The sequence below is a fragment of the Carassius auratus genome, chromosome 5, assembly GCF_003368295.1.
Source record: "Carassius auratus strain Wakin chromosome 5, ASM336829v1, whole genome shotgun sequence".
Taxonomy (NCBI): Eukaryota; Metazoa; Chordata; class Actinopteri; order Cypriniformes; family Cyprinidae; genus Carassius; species Carassius auratus.
This window is the reverse complement of record NC_039247.1, coordinates 9,732,157-9,752,912: the sequence shown is the minus strand read 5'-3', so window position 1 is coordinate 9,752,912 and position 20,756 is coordinate 9,732,157. Positions and strand designations below refer to the sequence as shown.

General features: G+C 36.8%; 1 protein-coding gene and 1 pseudogene across 4 annotated transcripts; one reads left to right on the top strand and one right to left on the bottom strand.

Annotated features, from left to right (window-relative positions):
* The first annotated feature begins 114 nt into the window (after window positions 1–114).
* Window positions 115–2,806, top strand: LOC113074324 (sperm acrosome-associated protein 9-like; annotated as a pseudogene).
* Window positions 2,807–4,535: 1,729 nt separating this feature from the next.
* Window positions 4,536–16,516, bottom strand: LOC113074311 (hamartin-like). 4 transcript variants are annotated; one of them, XM_026247117.1, is made up of 22 exons: window positions 16,392–16,516; window positions 14,922–15,119; window positions 14,673–14,776; window positions 14,394–14,546; window positions 13,751–13,895; window positions 13,450–13,604; window positions 13,265–13,338; window positions 13,013–13,173; window positions 12,323–12,435; window positions 11,819–11,981; window positions 11,614–11,726; window positions 11,461–11,518; window positions 11,291–11,374; window positions 10,704–11,184; window positions 10,545–10,615; window positions 9,482–9,654; window positions 7,524–7,706; window positions 7,250–7,360; window positions 6,980–7,102; window positions 6,684–6,871; window positions 5,448–5,612; window positions 4,536–5,280 (listed from the first exon to the last, which is right to left on the bottom strand). In XM_026247117.1, the coding sequence occupies exons 2-22, from the start codon at window positions 15,028–15,030 to the stop codon at window positions 4,785–4,787; spliced, it is 3,423 nt and encodes a 1,140-aa protein (XP_026102902.1). In that variant the 5' UTR covers window positions 15,031–15,119; window positions 16,392–16,516; the 3' UTR covers window positions 4,536–4,784. The 4 variants fall into 4 exon arrangements, with proteins under 4 accessions (XP_026102902.1, XP_026102911.1, XP_026102894.1 ...); XM_026247126.1 differs by having other exon boundaries at window positions 10,572–10,615; window positions 16,229–16,498; XM_026247109.1 differs by having other exon boundaries at window positions 16,281–16,498.
* Window positions 16,517–20,756: the final 4,240 nt, after the last annotated feature.

The window sequence follows — 20,756 nt, the reverse complement described above, 5'->3', positions numbered from 1 at the left end:
TTTTTTTTAAGTCCAAACGTACTTAAAAAAAAAACATCTCCAAACAGTGCAGTTCTCATTATGCACTTTAACATTTCTGTATCCATTTTAAACAGGTCAGATAATTATATTGAGATGAATGACGTCAGAGAGCAGCTACTTTTTACTGAGCAGAGAAGTATAAACGTTTCACACAACAGAGTTTATATTTATAACGGCTCTTGAGCGCGCGAAGGCCAAAGCGGAGCCTGTCTCCACAGTGACGCAGGTGATGATTTATTCACAGTTTCCAAAGTAATTACACTTTACACAGTGTTACATTGAAATATTCTTGTAGTTTCTTAAAATTACACAATAATTACACTACCGTTCAGTGTCGCATGGAAATCACTCAATGTGCTGATTTGGTTTCCAAGCAATATATATCTTATTAATGTAGAAAGCAGATATGCTGCATAATAACAAGAATAGCATTTATTTGAAATATATATATTTTTTCTATCGGTCTTAAATTTACATTTTGATCAATTAAATGCAACCTTCCTAAATACAACTATCAATAATAAAACTTTAAAACAGTAGCACATGTGTACTTACAATCAGTTCCACATTATATAATTGCTTGTAAGGTGCACTAAATGCATACTTATGTAATTCTACTGACTGTAACATAATTATCTCAAGTTTGACCTTATTAGTCAATGAGGTTTCTCTATAGGTCCAAAGGTACTTGAATCGCCACTGCAGCAGTTCCAGTCAGATGCATCTTCTTGCTCTTTTTGGAAATAAATTCTGATCTTGAAGGTGTTTAAAACATCTGGAATCTTCACTGTCTGGCAGAAGCACTTCCAGTGAGGGCCTGAATACTTGCAGGGAGCTCCTCAGCCCTGCAACATCAGTCAGCTGAGGGCACAGTTAAGTGATGGGAAAATCACACTAATTATTAAAATGTATATTTAAATTATCCAGAATAAGGATGATATGGTTTATTTTGTTCATTGATTGAAATCACATGGTAATGAACCTCAATACACAGAATAGCCACAATGCATTACCATTGATTACTTAAGATTTTTTCCCTCTACTTCACAGCTTCCCATACAACGAGGTAAACCGGCTGAGCTGTGATAAAGCAAGACATTTCTATGGTGGGATTGTGAGTGTGATTCCACTGGCTCCAGACCTCCTCACCATCTACAGCAGAGGAGGTGCTCGACGCGTCACTCCAACAGCTACAGAAACCGCTTAACAGTTACAAAAAAACAGAGATTGTTGTAGACCTTGATAAAGAGACCAGTAAAAACCTGAGTAGAAATAATAAAGGCACATGAGGCTGGCATGGCATGAACCAGGAAATTCAAGGAGATAAAATGAATGACTATAACAAAAATATGCAAAACATATATTTTATTGTTTTTGATCATAGCAAGTAGGAGAACACTGTTTTCTCAAATTGAAAATAGAGTCCCTGGTTACCTGCTACATCTCTCACGGTCTGATTGTACCATATTTCAGATAACTTTCAACAAGTGACTTCAGGTGATGGACAGGCTTCCTACTTTTTTTCAGTAAGGCATTTCGTGAAACAACTAAATGTTTGGGAGGAGTTTTGGTATAAAAAGAGAATGTAAAGTCTGAGTGAGCGTTAAACAAAGCACAAGCTGTAAGATCACACACACGTGGTGAACTGTGATAAGATCAGTCTGAACAGAAAGAAAAAACAGCAGTGATTTCCATTGATTTCAATTCTCATTGTAAACTCCATGAGCCATTTCCCCAGCTGGCAGGCTGAAGCCAGCATTTTATTTTCTTTGCAACAGTACTTCACATATTCCAACTATATTCCACACTGAAAACAAAGCCCAGGGCAAGTTTTTTTAGAAAGAGAAGTATCATTGCTCTGCCAAGGTTCAGCAATCTTAAGAAGGCCTGAATTAAAAAAAGAAGTGCTTTTACTTCAGCCAGCTGCAGCCCATTATATGAAGCCTTTTCTTTGCAGATGACAGTCTGACCTGTGTAAGACATAAATGAAAGAACATAATAGAGGAACATTAGCCTTCTGCCTTATCACAAGCAGCTTCCTTTCAGAGTTTAGTGTGTCGAAGTATTGCAGTGTCTGTATTTTGAGCACTATTAACACAGGAGCATTTACCCTTCAGACACATCTTCGACCACAAAGATATTCTCGATTCACACTTGGTCTCAACAAATACACCTACAGCAGCCTGGCTTGTGTTCTGTAAGGCTCTGCCGGTGTTGAAAAAAAAAGCAATCTAAATTGTTTCTTTTTCCCATTATCACTCATATCTTCAAGCTGGCATGAAGTGTTAGCTAACTAAGTATTGCACTTGTGACTGGGCGCTACAATCCCAGCGGAGAACATTAATGCATAAAAATAAAATCTATTACTAGAAACAACAAAAGACTTGCTTTTTCGATAAAGGCGAAGCACATAAAACACTGCTAGCCATATATATTATGGCTCGCCTCAGCAATGAAATGTGATTTCATATTCTACTTCACCTATTCCGATTAGCTTCTTTTTTTTCACATTTTTATCGGACTGATTGTTTGGTTTTTCATAGGCATGATCTATTTACTATTTACTGTGCTGCGTTTGCAATGATCACACTCAGTATTGTGCCGAGTCACATCACCGGAAATTAACAATGCTCATCTCAATGCAACAAATTAAGGAGGATTCAAAACCAAATGGTACTATTGCAAAAGCAAACACAGTGATTAAGTCAATACATTTGCTTAAAAGTACAGTGAGGGCTGAATAACATTCAACCACCAGGCAATATAATCACCAAGGTTGCAAAATGAAAAAAAAAAAAAAAAAAAAAAAAAAATTATATATATATATATATATACAGTCTTGTTCAAAATAATAGCAGTACAATGTGACTAACCAGAATAATCAAGGTTTTTAGTATATTTTTTTATTGCTACGTGGCAAACAAGTTACCAGTAGGTTCAGTAGATTGTCAGAAAACAAACAAGACCCAGCATTCATGATATGCACGCTCTTAAGGCTTTGCAATTGGGCAATTAGTTGAAAGGGGTGTGTTCAAAAAAATAGCAGTGTCTACCTTTGACTGTACAAACTCAAAACTATTTTGTACAAACATTTTTTTTTTCTGGGATTTAGCAATCCTGTGAATCACTAAACTAATATTCAGTTGTATGACCACAGTTTTTTAAAACTGCTTGACATCTGTGTGGCATGGAGTCAACCAACTTGTGGCACCTCTCAGCTGTTATTCCACTCCATGATTCTTTAACAACATTCCACAATTCATTCAAATTTCTTGGTTTTGCTTCAGAAACAGCATTTTTGATATCACCCCACAAGTTCTCAATTGGATTAAGGTCTGGAGATTGGGCTGGCCACTCCATAACATTAATTTTGTTGGTTTGGAACCAAGACTTTGCCCGTTTACTAGTGTGTTTTGGGTCATTGTCTTGTTGAAACAACCATTTCAAGGGCATGTCCTCTTCAGCATAGGGCAACATGACCTCTTCAAGTATTTTAACATATGCAAACTGATCCATGATCCCTGGTATGCGATAAATAGGCCCAACACCATAGTAGGAGAAACATGCCCATATCATGATGCTTGCACCTCCATGCTTCACTGTCTTCACTGTGTACTGTGGCTTGAATTCAGAGTTTGGGGGTCGTCTCACAAACTGCCTGTGGCCCTTGGACCCAAAAAGAACAATTTTACTCTCATCAGTCCACAAAATGTTCCTCCAATTCTCTTTAGGCCAGTTGATGTGTTCTTTGGCAAATTGTAACCTCGTCTGCACATGCCTTTTTTTTAACAGAGGGACTTTGCAGGGGATTCTTGAAAATAGATTAGCTTCACACAGACGTCTTCTAACTGTCACAGTACTTACAGGTAACTCCAGACTGTCTTTGATCATCCTGGAGGTGATCATTGGCTGAGCCTTTGCCATTCTGGTTATTCTTCTATCCATTTTGATGGTTGTCTTCCGTTTTCTTCCACGTCTCTCTGGTTTTGCTCTCCATTTTAAGGCATTGGAGATCATTTTAGCTGAACAGCCTATCATTTTTTGCACATCTTTATAGGTTTTCCCCTCTCTAATCAACTTTTTAATCAAAGTACGCTGTTCTTCTGAACAATGTCTTGAACGACCCATTTTCCTCAGCTTTCAAATGCATGTTCAACAAGTGTTGGCTTCATCCTTAAATAGGGGCCACCTGATTCACACCTGTTTCTTCACAAAATTGATGACCTCAGTGATTGAATGCCACACTGCTATTTTTTTGAACACACCCCTTTCAACTAATTCAACTAATGGCCCAATTGCACAGTCTTAAGAGCGTGCATATCATGAATGCTGGGTCTCGTTTGTTTTCTGAGAATCTACTGAACCTACTGGTAACTTGTTTGCCACGTAGCAATAAAAAAATATACGAAAAACCTTGATTATTCTGGTTAGTCACATTGTACTGCTATTATTTTGAACAAGACTGTATATATATATATATATATATATATATATATATATATATATATATATATAAAATGAATGACAAAATATAAGTGAAGCTTTTTTGAAGACAAGATTCAAGATTCTCTTGCCACTGTGGTGACTACATGGCAACTTGCCAACCAACAACTTTTTCCTTTTTTTTGCGGTTTTGTAGTACAAGAGCTTTTAAAATTTATTAAAACTCTGCAAACCACTCTAACAAAAAGAGCAGTGCATTCTAATACTGGGTCCAAAATGATCCTCTTCTAACTGCGTTCAATCATGTCAGCAGTGTACAATCAATGCTCCTGTTGGGTCTCATTGTAGTCCATGATCTTTAGATCCTGCTGCCTCTTCCGCTGAATACTATATGCCAGGGGTCTGTCTATGGGCTGCAGGTCAGCCTGGACAGTAGCCTCTTCAAGCTTCATGCTCTCTGTGGGCTCTGTGACTGGCTCAACCATAAGATCCTTAGAGAGGCAGGTGAAGGCAGCCGGCTCACCCTCATAGTGGCTCTCGCTCTTATTTCGAAACATCTCTCTGGCTCTCTTGCCCAAAAAGCTTCCAGTACTGGGGTAAGAATTAACTGCCAGCGAGGAGTCGAAGGAGAGAGCAGGAAATGAATGGGTAAGGGCGGAAAGATCTTCTTCCTGACTGCCATTAATGAGTGCTGTGGATGTTTGAGGAGACCTGGCAGATATTTCACCATTGACACACACGTCCATCCCTTCATCCTTTTTCATTGGGTCGGTTGATAGAAACGGCGCAGATGGGCCTGTACTGTTACCATTTTGCCTGAAACACAAACGGAAACAAAATGTTGCTACACTTTCAATAACCCATCATTTTTCTGTCTTTTATTTTGCCACAAATAGTCTGGAATGCATTACAGAACAAATTGTTTGCATTTGTAAATCAGCCTGTGGAGGAGAAACATGTGTGCATAACAATATGGAACACACCTCTGCTTGGTTGTACTGTTGAGTTCAGAAGTGGGCTCTGCTGGTGATTTATTGTTCAGGTTTTTGAGCTCTAGCTGGCAATAGAGCTCAAGCAGGTCAGATTGTAATGCCTGAGTGATGTGCTTCTGGGCCAGATACCTGTTCTCTGAAGCCTGCAGCTGCTCCCTACAGGAAACAAAAAAACAGTGAAGACAAGGATCATATTAGCAAATCTAACAGCAAGACACTGTTGAAGAGATAAAAACAGCCTACATATATATATGTACAGTACAGACCAAAAGTTTGGAAACATTACTATTTTTTAATGTTTTTGAAAGAAGTTTCTTCTGCTCATCAAGCCAGCATTTATTCGATCAAAAATACAGAAAAAACAGTAATATTGTGAAATATTATTACAACTTAAAATAATAGTTTTCTATTTGAATATACTTAAAGTATCACATGTTCTGAAAAATATTAAGCAGCAGAACTGTTTCCAACTTTGATTATGAATCATCATATTAGAATGATTTCTAAAGGATCATGTGATAATGTTCCTAAAAATTCAATATGTGTGTGTGTGAGATATATTTATATATATATATATATATATATATATATATATATATATATATATATATATATATATATATATATATATATATATATATATATATATATATAAAATGTAAAATAAACAAACATAAGTAAATATATATATATATATATATATATATATATATATATATATATATATATATATATATATATATATATATATATATACACACAAAGTAAAATAAACAAACATAATTAAGTAAAAAAGAAAAAGTTACAAAACTGAGGCAAGCGAACCCCTTGGAATTCAATTGGAAAATGCAGTTAAATATCAATCAATCATAAATATGTAAAATTAAAATAAGTATTTACTCATTTAAAAATAAAACAAAATCAAACAAAAACATCATTATAATGTTTTTTCTTTTGCCTGCATTTGACGATTAACTGTCATCAGAGAACCATGAACCTGCAAATGTGTTAAATTACTGAAATTTTAACATAAAATGTCAGGGGGTACTTCAAATAAATATTTTAAGTCAAAGGTGTACCGCTAATACAAATTCTGAAAACCCTGTAATGTAACGTAATAAATCAATAATCCCCTGTGTTTGAGCATAGAAATAAGACTCAGAATCAAACCAACATCAGAAAATGACTTCTTTTAACAGGACAATGAAGGCAGAGGTAAACTCATACATGGCCTGGCATTTGACATTCTCCAGCAGTTTCTTTTGCTCGCGGATGACTTGCTCTTTCTTGGTGTGTTGGGTCTCCAGGTCTGTGATGCGCTGTTGGGCAGCTTCAAGTCTCTGACTCTGCTGAAGAGAGCTCTGCCTCAAACGCTCAGCCTCATGCAGTGAAGATGCCTGCAGCATATTCAGCTCCTAACAGTAATAAAAGAGATCAAGTCAAAAATCAACTAGAGATCTGCTGGATTTTGCTCAATGATGCAAGTCATGATAAGTCATTAGTAGTTAATAATCGCTGCAAACCTTGCTAGCCTCAGGTCCCAAGCGGTCGATTTCCTCCACACATAACTTGTTGGCTTCACCCAAAAGCAGCAGGTGCTTGTTCAGGAAAGCCATCTGCTGCTCAATGTTTTCACTATTGTTCAGCTGAGGTTGGATAAATCAGGAACACAAATTAAACCATAAATAAATAAGGGCAATATATTTTTGACTATATATTATATATATATATATATATATTTTGCAGTGTGATAGTGTTTTATGTAACATATCTTTGTCATAAACAAGTCTTACCTTGATGGACAGCTGGCTGAGCATGTGTCCCATATTACACATTTTGTTATTGGCTTTCTGGAGCTCTGCTTCCATTTCTCGGACCTTCTTCTGATTCTCTTGCAAATCACTCTGTAAATGATGCCACATAAAACATTAGCATTTAACACGGATAGCACACAATCTTTTCTATATTCCAGCAACAGAATGGCAAATGCTGACCATTTTTGATGCTGTATTGTGAGTGAATAAGATGAACATTGTATTTCTTCAAGTCCTGTAGCCCTATGATCACCTTTAGCTCCTGCATCTTTGAGTAATAATCATTCCGCTCCTTCTGTAGCTGCTGGATTTGAGACTGCAGTTGGTTCACAAGTGCATCTCTGTCTTCCTGTATATGCCTGGAGCGCCGCTGTTCCTCTTTCAGGCTTACCTGCACAGCCTGGATCTCAATGTCCTGAAGCTTGAGTTGGGTTTTCTGCCACACACACACACAAACCACAACACTAGATAATTCCTGATATTAACAACAAAACAAAAAATATATATATATTTAAGAGGAATTTTGTGTCAAGACTGACAAGACTTTTGAGGTGTTTTAACAGGATAACAGTTTAAAAAATTTTAAGGGATAGTTCACCCAAAAACAAAATTTTGGTGTTTACAGCGGTTAAAGGGGCAGGGTGGGGCGGGGCAGCACATGCAAAGCATGCAATGACTGTGACAACTTTAACATTTGAAAGGATACTATGGCAAAGATATTGCTTTTTTAATCAAACGGATTTACTTTTTCATGAATATATGATTGACCTGCAGAATGAAAGCTGTATCATACACTTGGAAAAGTATGAGCTATATCATCACTTATTGACACTAGGGGTGTGACAATACACTTGAGATGAGAAAAAGTACAGATACTTGGTTCACTAGAACGTGACAATATTTTATGCCTTTATTTTATAACTAATGATTCTTTTGGTGGTAAATTAATCTACTCGTGATTTCAATCAACAAGATTATTTTTTATTATTTATTTAATTTAAAAAAAATATTTAGGATTAAACGAAGACTTTGTCAGTCATATTATAATTTTAGTCACATTACTGCTAGTCTCACGCAGCCAGACTGAAGGTCTGGAATCTATGGCAGCTTTCATTGGTCAAGGTCCACCCATGAGGGTGTTTGATCGACATGTCAAAAAAACCAATCACAGTTAATATCGTTCATCGTCACGTTTCGAGGCGTGGAAATGTCACCACAATAACAGACTGGTGTGTAAAACACTCTGACATATTTGAAAGAGTCTATGGTGCGAACTTTAAATATTTCACATACTTTTGAATGTCCAGTGTTTAGTTGATCCTGATAAGCACTTCTTTGGTGAGGGTGTTTGGCACCACGGTATCTTTGTTTCCAGACGGAATGTTAAAGAATGCGACACACACGTCTCCCAGAAATACTGCAGAATTCAACCAATCAGATGACGACTTCAACACTCCTGAAGTTTCCACTTTTGTGTCCCATATGAATCAGACGTTTAGCTAAAGGTCCGTGGGCGTGACGTCTGAGGCTGAGACTACATTACCGCCAACTATCTCTCAAATGGGTGATAGAATGGATAGTGTCAATGGTCCATTTGAGAGATAGGTGGCGGTAATGCACTTATAAGTCTGCGAGCCACAATAAAGCAAGCGAGAAGACACGAATGTGCTCAAGACAGTTCAGACATTGCATTGAAAATCAGAGGTAAAAAAAATTATATAAATACCGTTCAGTTTCTTGCACAGACTGATTGTTTTGTGTCTCTACACATCAATGTATCATCAGAAGCCGCAGGGTTTAATTTGGTTTTGTTCATGATTACTATTGACAGACATTATAGGACTGACATGCTGCAATGGTTTGAGTTAAAAATCTCTGTTTGCGTACTACTGAAGAAACAAAGTCACCTACATCTTGGATGCCCAAGGGGTAAGCAGATAAACACCAAATGTCCTTTTTTGGGTGAACTATACCTTTAACATTTCCTGCACTGACTATAAAGGAACATTTACATAATTTCTCATATTGGATTTGATCAAATGTGATAAATGGAGCTTAAAGTAGTATTTTTTATTGGGAAGTTAAAGTGTGATCAAACTAAAATATTTTATGAGTATGCAAAGAATGGGGCATGTGTCAAACTGACAAGCTTTTCAATTATATGCAGAATTTTGCACAGGCATAGATAATTCTTCCAGTTTCATTCGTTACCATGGAGTTGTTTTGCTCTTCCAGGGCAGTAGCATTGACAATACGTCCGAACAGACGGCGGTTACGAAGTGCATGTTGCTCTCTCTTATGTCTCTCATACAGCAGCTGGTTATGCAGCAACAGCAGCTGACTGCGCAACATCCCCAGCTCATCTGACTCCGTAGACACAGGACCTGGAAAAATACATTGCACTCAATTCAAATGCAACAGAATAGTGCTGTGGTTGAATGTTGAAAATGTTTGTATAATTAAGGCTGCAGAATATTGGAAACAACATGATAATATAAGGAAAATACAATAATATAAATAAAATAATTTGAAAAAAGTTTTTGGACCCACTTTATATTAAGTGGCGTTAACTACTATGTACTTACATTTTAATTAATAATTTAGTACAATGTACTTATTGTGTACATACATGTTTTTACATTGTACTTATATTTAAAAAAAAAAACTACATGTAGTTAAATCTGTATTTAATTTCTGTAATTACATTTATAATTACACTGTTGACCCATACTTTACACCTTAACCCACCCCTAAACTTACCCATACCTCCAACCCTCTCCCTAACCTTACCCCTATCCCACCTCAATAGCAGCAAAAGTGTTTTACAATACATTATGAACACAATAAGTACATTGTACTTATTTTTTTATGTAAGTACATAGTAGTTAAGGCCACCTAATATAAAGTGGGACCAAGTTTTTTTGCATACATGTAAATGAACAGTGCTATGCTTCACTCTGAAACTTGCAGCCCATATCATTAATCAAACTGCAGCTTTTGTTTTGCTAAATAAAATAAGCCATTTCACAATATTGTGAAGCTTTACTGAGAATCTACAGGGATTCCGATTGTTTAGCTGATTAGGACCAACACAATGCTGTTTCTGAGGATTTTTATAAAGAATGACATAGAAGATAGTAGAAGAATCTGAAAGTATTTAGAGGAAAGCATCAGTAAAATGAAATCAAACACAGGAAAGTTGTAAGATAAGAGTTGGGAGGACACAGTCATCTTGAGCACGGAGAGCCTGTGAATTAGTAAAACAACAAAATACCTTTTCCTTTATTGCTAGGCTGTTTACCTCCAGAGTGTGGGTCTGGTGATTGGCTTTGAGAAGACAGAGTTCTGTAAAAGAGCAAACAGACTGTTTTCCGTCACATTTCCTCTAAAACACTTTCAATAGTCATATCAGACAAGAAAAACAGAAGCGTACGTCTTCAGTACTTTCTCATGGGTGTCATGACCCTGCTGGATAACCCGGTCCAATACCTCCAGAGGGGAGGTGGTAGAAAGATCCTCTCCCTTTAGCTCCTCTCGGTGCTCCCTTTCTTCATCAGCTCTCTGGATGGCCTCTGTGGTCTTCCTCTCCAAAAACAGAGATGCCCCTTTAGGCAGGGCGAGGTCAAACAGCAGCTCATATGGCATGGACTCAATTGTCAAATCAGACAGAGAACATTTACTACACTTCCCATTTCCAATGGGGGTGAATGCGGGGCAGAGGGACCAGGGTTGCTGCTCTCCTCCTTTGGCAAAAAATTCAACCCTGTCTGGTGTGGACACTAAATTCTGCTCATGGCTGGGGTGAGATGAGAGGAGGGTGTCCAAGGAGCCAGAAAATGAGGAATCCAGGCCCGGCCTCATTCCGAATTCCAGTCTCCCGTTAGTCAGACTCAAAATCTCCTCATCGATAGTATCTTGAAAAAAAAACATTGGAGAAGTTGGTGAACGCAGAGCTCATTTTAAATCAACACACGTTTAATCTCTGGGACTTATTGTTTTGCATAATGTCACTGCTCTCACCATCCTCTCTCTCCCCGTCTGTCCTTTTGACAATGTCAGAGAGCTGTTCCAATGACACCGGAGTCTTGGCATCACTTGCACATCCTAAAGGCAGCAAAAGCAAAGCATATTAAGTGAGTACCAGTCACTATATGAAATGAGCCTCTATAAATCTCAGCAGATATTCTCACCATTGTTATTAATACTTATAGGTGTGACTTTCTTCAGGTCTTTGCCTGTATGAATCCCCTAAACAGTTTTAGACAGAAATGCATTTTTATGAAAATACGCTAAGAGAATGTGTTTAATAAGTAATGAAGCAAATGCTTTATACGTCTGTGTACCTTAGCATGAGTACAGCTGGTGTTTTGGGCAGGCTGCCCTATTTCCTCTGAGAGTGATGGGAGAGGAGATGACCCTGAGGGTGTGGAGGGAGAAAGGGTCCATTTTCCATCCCCTGTAACAAAAATAACTCCTGAAGCCATCTGAGGGACCAAACAAACATACAGAACCATTTTTGCTTTCTAGACCAGAATGCATTTGGCTGACCTGGAGTGCTGGGGACCCGTCCTGAGAGCTGGGAGGCACTATGTGAGACATCAGAAACTGTGGTGGGGGACATTCCTCTAGAGTTGGGAGGGGTGGTCATCCCACACACTGAAGAAGGACTCCACATCTCCTCCTTCGTCCCTGAGGAGTTCATCCCATCAGTCTATTGATGGACCAAACATTAATTCATTCAGTTAGGGGTCACAGGACATGCCGATCTAAATTTAGAGGCTTGTTCTGACTTTCAAAACAATTTGGATAACGATATACTAGAAGTAGGCAATGTACAAGTAGACGTGACAAACCAGTATGAATTTTTTAGATGAACTCTTTTCTATTTTATATATAATTGCTCGAATTTACAGTATTTGTTCTTATTTTACTACTGACCGTTTACTTGTCTTGTCTGTTAACTGTTATTGTACTTCACTTACTGTGCAAAGTTTATCAGGAAATTTAAGTAAGATTCTGGTCATCTTGCCAACCTATTTGATGGATTCTTACCTGATGGTTGGGGGTCTGTGCGCTGGAACCTGAGTCTTGGGTTACAGTGAGATAAGGTAGTGACAGAAATAGAGACTGATGAACAACAGCCCTTGGTGTGACAGATGTGATTTCTGTTAGCAGAAAGTAGGTAAGTTTCAAAATCAGTAGAGAAAAAAATCTGAAAATTTTATTCATTCTTAATACTCACACACACACACACACACACACGCACACACACACACACACACAAAAGTTGAAACATTTAGCCATTCTGTGGTCTAATACATTGTAAACATTAACAGTTTTACATGTAGATTTCACATGTTGATCTCCTTTAGATATGAATGAAGATTTGACACTTAGTAAGTTTCTACTATAAAAGTATTATACATATATGTTTATGTATTTGTGTTTTGATAACGGTTTTCCCCCTCGTCTTATTGGTCCCAAGAGAATTAATGAATGTAACCTTTCCCATGACCTACTATCTATTGTGCTGGATTACATTATCTTGTTTATTTCACGGGAAACATTTAAAAAGAAAAATAAATAAATAGTTGCTCGTGTACGAAAATGCCTCGATTTTCAAAATACAACTCTTCCTTGTGGTGGGATTTCCTTTTTTCATTGGAAACATTTACAAACAATAACTACAGAACATCACGGAATATGAAACAGCATTAAACATTATACAGTATGTCATTGTACCATGGATGCTGAGCTCTGAGCATGATCGGCTCTGTTCTACAGGGCGTCGTGGTATGTGATCCGACAGAGAGGAGTATCCTACTTCAGATGACGCCTCCTTAGAATCCAGTGAAATTTTGGCACATTCAACCACGATATCGTGAGGCTCAAATCTCTTCCATCTACACGATTCAAAAAAGTAAAGCACGAAAAATCAGGTTCACTGGATCATGTTAAGATCTAACAGAAATTGTGATGTTTCATTTTACATACCTAATTGCATCAACCTCGTAGTCTTTGTTTCCGGTGATGAGCTCAGGATGTATCCGTACATACTGTAACATGGGCTGATATAAAAGGAGGAGGAAATTGTAGAGCAGGGGTTAAAATAGTAATAATAATTGTGCCACTTATATAACAATTCTTAAAATTGTGTGGCACGAAAGATAAAACCTCACCTTTACCACTTCCTCAAATGTGTCAACATTTTCCTTCATACTGTAGTGGGAACGCAAGTAAGAAATGAAATTACAGGGATACATGCCATATAAACGATGGAAAAGCGAGTACACGCTGGCATGTAGATGGACTGCAAACACTCCCTGAGCTTGACCTAAAGGACACATTCAAAGAAAGAGTGCCTTAAAGACCAAGTTATATTTCGACCATCTAGAAACATTGCACTTCCAAGGACTGAAGCTTAAAAAACTATTTCATTTACCAAACACAAATATATTTGCAGTGTTTATGCCTAAATACCTGGGTGACGTTGGTTCCAGGCAGCAAGCCTTCCAAAGATATCAAAGTACTCGCACAGAAGTTGTTTACTGTTCTGAGGAATCATGGGTAGTAGAGCGATCAACACCAGCACACCAGTTATGAGAACTACCACATCGGAGTCAGTCTGAAAGCAGAAAGAAACACTCTTTTGAACAATGCCAATAATAATATCAGCATATTATATAATGTTTTATATTGCTGAATAATCACGTGACACTGAATTTGTATTAATTCCGCTTTGCCATCACAGTAATAAATAACATTTTTAAATATTCCAATCGAAAACTAATAATATTTCACAATATTACTGTATGAATATATTTATGATCATAAGAGATATAAAAATCCATTTAACAATAAAAAAAAAGAAGCAAGCCTTCTGAATGGTAGTTTATGTAGACGTACACACACATATATAGGTATAGAAGACAATTTAGGGTCAGTTTTTGGATGAAATATCTCTTTAAAACATCAGTGTAAAAAAACAGTAGACAGGTTTAAAACATTAGAATTCCATTTCTCAGTTATCTCTAGGTAAGAACAGCCATATTTAAGTCATTAATTAAGTTCAAAGTTCCATTTATGACTCCATCACACTTGACTCGTTTTAAATTCTTGGTACCTTGAGGCATTTGAGCAGCGAGGCAAGCAGAGGGAAGCGAGCGATCTTGTGGATCCATGGTGGCTGCTTGCGAACAATATGTCCAAGGAGGGTGATGGTGGCGAGACGGCAGCTCTGCTTGCCCATGCATTCATTCATCTTATCTAAAAGATACTACAAAGAAATATATCCAGATGAGGCTGTTCTTCATTAATCAGAGATGTTCTGAAAACCATGATGAAACAATCACTATTCACCAATGTGTTTACTGGTGACTACTGAAGAGGAGTATTCCCTCACCTTGTCATGGGGCTCCCTGACAGAAGACAGGATATCCACAGCTTGAGATGAGCTTGTCTCCAGGAAATATTCCACAATATTCCACAGCAACATAGTCCCTTTATCTATTAAGAAAAATGACATTATCCATTGATAATGACAACAAATTACAAGCATATTAAGTAAAGTTCAAACACAAGTTGGACAAACGCACTGGTACAATTTGACCCATGCACTTAAGAAATGATGCAAACGCAAGAGCCAGCTAACCTGCACTGAGGGTTTCCTGCAGCAGGTTTTTGACCTGCTCCAGCTTGTGTAGGTCAGTGGATCCCAGAAGAGGGACGAGGTCAAACACATTTTGCTGGTCTTTGGCCATAGCTGTGTAGGACAGAGGGCAGGACTGACACCTTTGTCACAGCATATACCGATGGCCTGTGATGTCAGCATGGGATGCGTAGGCATGAACTAGTGGCAAAAAAATACAAAACACAATAAACACAAAAAAAAAAAAAAATAAAATAAAATAAAATAAAAACACAGAACAATGTGACTGAGGCCATCCTGTTACAAAAAAAAAACCTTAACTGTGTCTTAAAATCTAGCACAGTGCCCTACATAGACAGCGGTTTGGACACTTGTGCTTCAACTGTGCTGCTGAAAACTTGTAACTACAACTAAAATACTGCACCAAAGTACAAAGCAAAAAGTACCAAAGTGTACAAATATCCATACCTCGTTAAATATGTAGTGTGGAAACACCATGTTTTATGACATTTCTGACATTTACTATGCTATTGTCATGACCTTTTTAGCACATTACCACAATTATACCATGCGTTTTTGGACATGAATGACAAACACGCTCATATATTTATGGGATTCAGTGTGATTTTTATTTTATTTTATTTTTTGTTTGCCATGGCAATACCAAGGTTGCTGACTAGGCATATTATTTTACTGTCTATGATATTCCGTAGTCTTCTTTTAAGCAATAAGTTACATAAACACCATGAACATGGTTTTCATTCAGCACCATGGTAAAACTATCTGATACCATCAATGCAAACCAAAACAATCCTCTTTTTCAAGGGTGTAATCTCTGCAATGCAATCGACTATAATGTCCAAAATGTGGTGCATTGGTATTCAGCTCACTAGAATTTGAGACGCAGCCGTAATGAAAATCAAATGTAACGTTAACTTTAGACTTTCATGCTGGATTCAGTAACGTTACCTCTAGCTAAGAAAGTTGAACTGCGAGCGCTCATGGACTTTGGGGAAAATTAAAAGCAGTTGGACTCTCGACTTCACGAATACGTAGACCTAATATTAATCTAAAGACCTTTAACGGTTTCCTCAGTCTCACAATAAGTGTTAAAGTGAATCAATAAAGAAAAGCACTTCTTGTAAACGCCATGTAACGTTACTACGGGACATCACTGCTGACAAGAGAGCTTTAACTCTGCCTCACGTCGATGACACCTTTTGCCATTTGTTTTTACTAACATCCGACTTACTCTACGACAAATATTGCACATTAAACACGCACCAGGCGCCTTAAAAACAATTTATTACCGTATAGAGAGTGCGAAATTCAAACAGTCGCCATCTTGAACACCTCACGTACTTTTACACTGAGCTGTTTGCGCAGATGAAAAACTTCATATACGTAACGATCCCAGCGAAATTGCAATCCGGAGCTGAGGGGATGATGTTTAATTATAGAAAGGATACTGACCGCCTCTTCTGTCACAAGATCACGGAATGAGTGACAGAAGGGTGTGAAGTGTTGCTGTGCAATGAGTGCTAGCTAAGCTTGCAGCGTAGGGTTGCCAGGTTTTCACAACAAAATCCTCCCAGTTGCTCCCAATCACATTTCGAGGGAGGCTCCCAGTTAAAAAATCGCTATCCGGGGGTAAAATAAATGTTTTTGATAGGGTTCCCCTGGTAAAATTCTCACTCCATGTGCTAAATATCGCGTTATCGGGGTCGCTTGGACATGAGAAACATCCCGTGGAAACAGTGATAAAGTAGCCCAATCCCGCGGAAAAACCGCGGACTTGGCAACACTGCAGCGGCTTGAGCGCTTCAGAAGCTCACAGCGCATGTGCGGAGATTTAATTGGACAAACTTTATTTGCAAGTAGCAAACCAACTGAGTTTGATCATGTATAGGCCTATAACTAAAAAAATCTAAAACTTTTTTCAACATACACTGACAGTGCACATGGCAAAACGTACATCCTGATAATAATGGAATAATAAAGGAAGTGTCCTCATAAACGACGGTCATTTGTGTGCTCATAAAACATATAAACCGTACACACACACCCACACACCCACAGTCTGGTTCACTGGTTCACAAACCCTATTTTATATCGCCCTACACCAACCCTACACGTAAATCTACCCCTCACAGAAAACTTTGTGCATTTTTACAATTAAATAAATATAAAATGAAATAAAATAAAATATTCTGTACGATTGATTTGTACAATTTAGGTTCCCATGGTGACACAAGTCCCTATGAGTTGGTGTGTATTCTTACGATGTTTAAGTCAACAACAATATAGAAAAAAACATGCACGCACATAAATTACACACACACTAAATAAACCAAAAAAACAACAACAATTGTAATAATACTAGTAATAATAATGTTGAATTGGTATCATCATTATTATTACTAAAAAAAAACAATAATTTAAAATTATTGTTTGTTACTATTGTTATTGTGGTTGTAAATTATATATATATAATCATTATAAATGCCAAAGCAAAAAGTGCTAAATATTCAAGTGTCCAAAAAAGTGAAAGTTATGTTGTGACCAAATAAGGATATAACAGAGAAAGGAATACATCTATAACTGCTTTACTAAATTAAACTGACTAAATATACTAAATGAAAATTAAAAAATATTTATTTCATTACACAGGAACAAACTAATCAGTCTGCATTTCACTGAGTTCTTCAGTTAATAATGGGCTGTTTAATTATAGCCTGTTAAGAGGTTTTAATTAATGTTGTGTGGTTGCTAATGCCTGACCTGAATCTGATTTATTCATTTTTCAAGGGAGAATAAGTAAAACTTCCCAGAAAAGACAGCAACCAGATAAGACCCTTACAGCATTCACAATGAGCACTGGAGACCTGATCCTGAGGAGAAGACCAATCAGAAAGAAGGGGACATTGAGACTGTTCAGGTGCGAACCCAGATAACACTTCAGCTTCATGCTGATATGTCTAATATACTGACATGGTATGAAAATGGTGTGAGTGCTGTGAAGCCAGCAGTTACAGTATCTCTACAGTGAGCTAAATTTAATCCATCTCTGCTGCTCTTTTTTGTTTTTGATCCCACTTATTCATCATGCCCACTCACACTTCTAGATCCCCTGGCACAATGTAGTAGTGGTTTGGCAAGACCCTTCACCACTTCAGACAAGCTTGATTGAAGCTTTACATGCAGCAATTACCTTCATAATTAGCACCAGTACTTGATAATTTAGTGTGCATAGTGCATACCATAAATGATCTTGTTTTAACTTAATTTAATGTACTTTATCAAAACTTACTCAGTAATATGAGTATGAGTGTTGTTCTCTTTTGTTGTACTTGTTAAAAGCAGATTAAAATAAAATGTAAATTAAGATGAAAATTAAATTACATTACATTAAATTGAATTAGCAAAGATAAATTCAACAAAACAGATAGTGAAGACATTTATAATATAGAATAATAATAATACGAATAATAAAACAATTATATAAAAAAATAATAATAATAATAAATAAACTTTATTTTAGTGCCTTTAAAAGATGTTCTCAAAGCGATAATGTTTCTATTTCAAATAGATGCTGTTCTTTTGAACTTTGTTTATCAAAGAATCCTGACAAAATGTATCACGGTTTTCACAAAGGTTTTAAGCAGCACAATGGTTTTCAACAATGCTGTAAGAAGAAATGTCAACTGACCACCCAATCAGCATAAATGAAGGATCATGTGACACTGAAGACTGGAGTAATGGAAGACTGGATTCTACTTTGCCATCGATAAATTGAATATTAAAATAAATTAACATATAAAACACTCATTGGATGTTATATTATTATTTAATGCATTTTTTTGTAATTTAATTAATTTACAATAAATGGTCTTGATTGAATAATGCTTTATCAAGAAAAAAAATAATCAGCATGACTTCTATTTTGTTGTATCTGTTACAAAAGAAGACTATTGAAAATTAAATCAATTAAATAAATAAAAAATAAAAAAACATTTATAGATAAAAGATTGTGATTACTTTCATAAAGCTGAAAACTCAACCATGAACTAAATATGCACTCCTGAGACATCAGATAGCATTACAAATTTCTCGGATGGATGCCTTTGCATTCTCAAGCAAGGCCTGAAGGTCTACTATTACACCATTAGGTGGAGCTATTTTCTTGCCACGCGGCTTTGCACGCCCCCTACTCTTTCAGTACACAACACCACAATGATTTTAATGCATCTAGCATGAATCAAACATTAGCATGTAGGTGAAAATACTGTATGAATATAGTAAATAATATTTTGGATATTGGAGAACAGAATTTCTTTATCCCAGCTTCTCAATAAATATTGCTTCTGCCAATTTCCTCCAAGCACTCTCTGAATTAAAATATAGCTTAAACCAAACCAATATCCATTGTGATGCAAATGTCTCTGCCCTTAAGATCTGCTAAATTCTGAGTGGAAGAGAAAACCACAAGGTTTTAAATGTTGCATGCAGATGCAATGTTTCTTCCCACCCTGCACAATGCTTACACTTCTCGTTTTAATTCAAAGTAACCTCCGTTAGATTTATCAAAATGTGTGTGTCAGAAGAGATAAAAACATTCAGCTGAATAATTTTTCCCTCTACGCTAATAGCACCATTACAAGGCTGTGTCTGTTTTTGTTGAACTGGATAATTATGTGCAAAGCCTCTTCATTAGACACGGTTCAGAATAATTAAACAGACATTTTGGATAGGTCTTTTTTGCCTGTGGTAGAATAATTTCAATTATGTATGCAAAGAACCACGTGTTTCAAAAAAGCTGACAAAACATACAGCCAATATGGTTGGAACATTACTGGTTTCAACAAAATTACGTTTCCAGGAGTCTAATTTCAATCCAAAAGGAAATTGCAATTTAAAAAATATGAATATGCTCAAATATTAAATCATGTAGCAAAGCTGCTCGGTGATTTGCTTGTGTTTCTGTTTCATGGGTATATATGTATTGCATTAGAATTTGTGTAGAAGATACATATAAGGGTTCCACCCAAGTGAAATCACGCTAACAAGCAGTGCAGCATGTATTATATAGTGCATCACAACTGCATGATCCAAACTGACACTTTGGGAGCTGAGAGCCAGTTTGAGACTAACTCTGCTGGTATCATTTATTGAGAGCCTGAAGCATCTTAGTAGCATCTCCTCTCATCCACCTTCCCTTGTCTCACAGAGATCCACACTTCAGTGTTCTGTGTATTGCTGTCTAATGATTCCCGTTATTTTAATATAGTCCACAGATCACATAACTTCATTACTGTGGTGAAACTAGTCTAAGGTAACAGATAATAAAAAAGAGTAGGCTTGTCCTGAAAAGAGGGTGATGATTATTTGATCTATGTATTTCCTATCCTGCTGTTGTTCACTCAAGTGATGTCATCTTTTAATTCCCCTCTGCATGTGTTTGTGGGTGTGTGACTAATATGCAAAGCACAGTATGCATGCTATATGTGCATGTGACTAAGCTGGCATACACACTTTTAGAGGATACAATCAATGACTCACTGTATTCTTTGGATTGTGAACTATTTTAATCAATTCCCCAGCAATTCAATTTTTACAAATAATTACAAAGAAACAGCAAGTTACATTGAATATGAGTATTTGAGTATTTTCATAGAAAACATGCTAATAATGCTCCGATAATCTTTGTTTTATTTACTAAAGTACTTCAAAAAAAAATATTTTACAGTGAGTCATATCTCAGGCTGTGATTGGGTTTAAGACAACATCAATGCAACTGCCAACAGCAAACTTGATAAACAACAACCAGGTACAAGACTT